At 33.8% G+C, this 4,364-nt stretch overlaps 1 protein-coding gene across 1 annotated transcript; it reads left to right on the top strand.

Moving 5' to 3' along the window:
- The first annotated feature begins 263 nt into the window (after window positions 1-263).
- Window positions 264-1,527, top strand: LOC150028995 (uncharacterized). Its single transcript, XM_090298278.1, has 2 exons — window positions 264-1,300; window positions 1,380-1,527. Exons 1-2 carry the CDS (start codon window positions 279-281, stop codon window positions 1,525-1,527), a joined length of 1,170 nt encoding a protein of 389 aa, XP_090154404.1. The 5' UTR covers window positions 264-278.
- The last annotated feature ends 2,837 nt before the right edge of the window (window positions 1,528-4,364 follow it).

Here is a 4,364-nt window from a genome sequence, read left to right as displayed (position 1 = left end):
GCCTCCCCCTAGACGCTCCATGTGTAGCCTCCCCTCTTCACGTCCTAGACGCTCCTTCCTTGAGTCTAGACGCTCATCATGGTCTAGCTTTGGGTCTTGGCTTTCATGGTGGGATGTGCTTGGCCCTCCTCCATCACTATATGTTTTTGAGTTGTCTCATTCCCGGTCCACATAATCTGAAGGCTCGTATCGATGTTTATTTGCAACCACTTATCGATGATCTTAAAAAGTTGTGGAGTGGTGTTCAAACATACGATATTTCAAGGAAGCAAAACTTTATGATGCGAGCAAGTCTAATGTGGACAATTAATGACTTCCCTACATATGGCATGTTGTCTGGTTGGGGGACTCAGAGTAAATTGGCTTGCCCGTATTGCTTGGAACACACAAAGGCCTTTAGATTAGAATATGGAAAAAAAAATAGTTGGTTTGACTCACACCGTAGGTTCCTGCCTAATGATCATACATTTAGGAGGAATAAAAAGGCTTTCAAAAAGGACAAAGTTGAAATGGGTGGACCACCACCTATGTTGACATCTGAAGAGGTTTGGAATATAGTTAGGAATCTACCAACAGTCATAGATGAGCCTCACATGTCCAAATTACCAGGTTATGGAGAGTGGCATAATTGGACAAAAAGAAGTATCTTTTGGGATCTTCCATATTGGAAAGATAATTTATTGAGGCACAATCTTGATGTTATGCATATAGAGAAAATTTTCTTTGACAATATATTTAACACCGTCATGGATGTAAAAGGTAAAACAAAGGACAATGATAAGGCAAGAAAAGACCTAACATTGCATTGTAGGAGACCTGATTTGGAGTTAAAGTTGCAAGCTAATGGGAAGATTCTAAAACCAAAAGCAAATTACACTTTAACTACAGGGGAATCAAAATTAGTTTATCAATGGATAAAAGAACTTCGTATGCCTGATGGTTATTCTTCAAATTTGGCAAGATGTGTGGATGTAGACAAGGGGAAGATGCTTGGGATGAAAAGTCATGATTGCCATATATTCATAGAGTGTTTACTTCCTATTGCATTTCATTCATTACCAGTGCATGTTTTGAATCCACTTATCGAAGTCAGCCATTTCTTCAAAGATTTGTGCTCAGCAACAATAAAGGATCATGACTTGGTTAGAATGGAAGAAAATATTTCAATCATTATTTGCAACTTGGAGAGAGTATTCCCCCCTGCATTCTTTGATTCAATGGAACACTTTCCAATTCATCTTGCAAATGAAGCAAGAATTGGTGGACCAGTTCAATATAGATGGATGTATACATTTGAAAGGTATGAAAAATATTATTGTTATTATGTCAAAATAGTTCATTTATTTGTCTAAATCCATATCTAATTTACTTAATTATAGGTTTATGGGTGATTCTAAACGCTCAGTGAAAAATAAGGCTCAAGTTGAAGGATCAATTTCTGCATCTTACTTGCACCGAGAAACAATTCACTTTTGTTCCCACTATTTCAAGAACTTCATGTTGTCACCACGAAATCGTAGAAATTAAATACCTCGTGGAATTGAAAGTTTTCCATCAATCTCCCACCACATCTTCCCCAACCCCAGTTGTGGCATCAGCGCCTTCTCCATCAGGTACAGGACCCTCAACATCATCAGTACCATCACCATTGCCAAGGGTTACACCATTATCAACACCCTCACCGCTATCAGTGCCTTCTAGAATCAATGATTGTGCTATTGGGGAAGGTGCACAGATTTATCCTGATAGGGGTGATGCAGAATCAAACAATGAGGATGACACTCTCTTAGTTGGTCATGCTTTTCCTATGATTTCACCTTATGGTAATGGGTAAGTAAAGACCATAAATAAAATCTTTCACATTATTTCTTTTATCAATTTATTATCTAATAATTTCTTTATTACTTGTTTTTTTAAGGTTTCATCCATGTAGGGTTGCATCACAGGCAATCACATTCATTATTAAACAACAATATAGTCAGCCATGGCTTACATGGGGTTCAATGACTGATGAAGACAGAGAAATCTTCTTCAAACGTTTTAAAGTATTTCTTCTTATACGTTTTAAAGTATTTCTTCTTATACGTTTTAAAGTATTTCTTCTTATATTTAATATTAACAATACTTGTTATATTATACTTGTTGCATTTAATTAAAATGTCCATTTGTTTTGGTATTTGGCATCTTCCATAATTGAATTCTCAGTTATTATTTCTTTAAAGTGTTGTATTAAAAAATTCTTCACTTTTTTAACTATAAATTTTGTGTTTACATAGAAAAAGTTTGTTGGAAACCTGAACATGAGGAAAGGATTAAAAAAAACTTCCACTCAAAAGCTGCACATAGGTTATCTGAAATGTTCATGGAAGCTAGAAAAAAAGGGAAAAAGCCTATTTGGATGTTTGATGATGTCTGGACTTCTTTGCTATCTCAGTGGAATTCACCTGACTTTCGTTCCAAGTGTATTCAAAACCAAAAAAACCGAACATCTGATACAGGTGGTTCTTTACACACAGGTGGCTCCATTAGTACACATGAGCATGCCATTCGCATGGTATGTATTCACGAAACATATAAGTTGCATTGGACTTTGTTTGTAATTGGTTTTGAATTATGTTTTATGATTAGATATTATTCTATTATACAATGTTTGAAGGTTAGATATTTGATAATACTACATTGGATTATATCAAGTTTAAGAAGTTGGATGATATTGTTTTGCATAAAAATAATATTATTTTTGTTTGTTGTTTATAGGCAAAAGAGTTGGGTCGTCCTGCATATATTGATGAGGTATTTATGTAGACTCATATACGAAAAAGTAGTGGTGAATTTGTTGATGAAAGATCGAGACGTACACACGTGAGTTACATTTTGTTGTTATTTGTCTTTATTTTAGTTATATATTGTACATATGACATTATTTTTGTGTATCAATAATAGGAAGAATTTCATAGTAGACTTTCCCAAGTCAGATCAAAGGTTGCATCTGGATCATCCCCTATAGATTCTGCAGAGGAAGACAGAATTAGACTTGAAAGTTGGCTTCTTGCAGCAGGTGGCAAGAAGAAAGGTCGAATCTACGGGGTTGGAGACTTGGCTCATAACTTTAAACGTGGTAATACTCTCACCTATAATCAACCTTCGAGTTCCTCTGAGGATTCACCAAGGGTTTTGTTGCTAAAGGAAGAAGTTTGAAATTATAAGGAACACAATGATAAACTCACCGAGCATGTGAAATCATTGGTTAGTATCATTCTTCCTTTCCTTCCTCCCGAAGCACGAAGTTCTGTTGCACAACAATCTCAACAAGTATTGTCACCACAAGAACCACCAAGGCAAAAGGAACCACCCATGGAACAACAAGATGACGATAATCATTATGCAGACTATTAGGATTATGTTTGTAGTTTTTTTTAACAACAAAATACATTACAAGTTCACTTTATTTTTGAATTAGGATCTTTAGTTATGTTTCAAGTTTGTTTTGATTTTTAGATGTTTAAGGTGGACTTGACTTTATATTATGTTATCTTTTATATGATTAGATTTTAATTATGTTATATTTGAATTTGAAATTAAATGTGTGTTGGATATGTTAAATTATGCAGGTTTTAAAAAAGGCATTCATTTAAATGTATGAATTGATATTTTGATGGATGTATGATTACATACGGAATTACCTACGAACTGCTGTTCGTGGGAATTACCTACGGACTGTTGTTCGTGGGTATTACCTACGGACTGCTGTTCGTGGGTATTACCTACGGACAGATGTGCGTGGGTATTACCCACAGACTGCTGTTACCCACGGGTTCATATTTCGTAGGTAAATTACCGACACCAACATTACATATGAATTTTTTTCCGTGGAAAATCCGTAGGTAATGCTGATTTACCTACGAATTTCTGCTGTTACATACGGATTTTGTCCGTATGTAAATCGTTTTTTTTTTTTTAGTGTTTATTTTCTAAAGATAATTTTTTAGAAGAAAAGACAAATTTTATTTCATGGCTCTTATTTTTTTTATCTTTAAATATATTTTTAATTCCTTGAGATATGATATTGTTTGATTTTAGTTGTTATAAATTTCTTTTTTAGTCTTAGATTTTAGTCTTAGATTATTGACATTTTCTTAATTTCCTTTTTAGTCTTACCATACATCAGAGTTATTTTAAGTTTTAAAAAAATATTAATTAAGAAAATAAAGACAGTAATGAGTTTTAAATTAATGCTATGATTTTATTTGGGTAACTCAACTAGAATATGTGATATAATTTTAAATTTTTAATACAATTGTTACTTTATATACAATAATACACACATATGTAGGTGTAGATATACACACTCACGTACATACACA

Source organism: Phaseolus vulgaris, chromosome 2, assembly GCF_051622355.1.
Source record: "Phaseolus vulgaris cultivar YP4 chromosome 2, ASM5162235v1, whole genome shotgun sequence".
NCBI classification, from domain to species: domain Eukaryota; kingdom Viridiplantae; phylum Streptophyta; class Magnoliopsida; order Fabales; family Fabaceae; genus Phaseolus; species Phaseolus vulgaris.
This window is presented reverse-complemented; position numbering and strand designations above follow the sequence as displayed.

What these genes read in the sequence shown, in the direction of transcription:
- LOC150028995 (XM_090298278.1), top strand. Translation starts at nt 279, where the DNA reads ATGATGCGAGCAAGTCTAATGTGGACAATTAATGACTTCCCTACATAT. An exon ending in TGGATGTATACATTTGAAAG is followed by an intron (nt 1,301 to 1,379) that starts GTATGAAAAATA and finishes ACTTAATTATAG; the next exon opens with GTTTATGGGTGATTCTAAAC.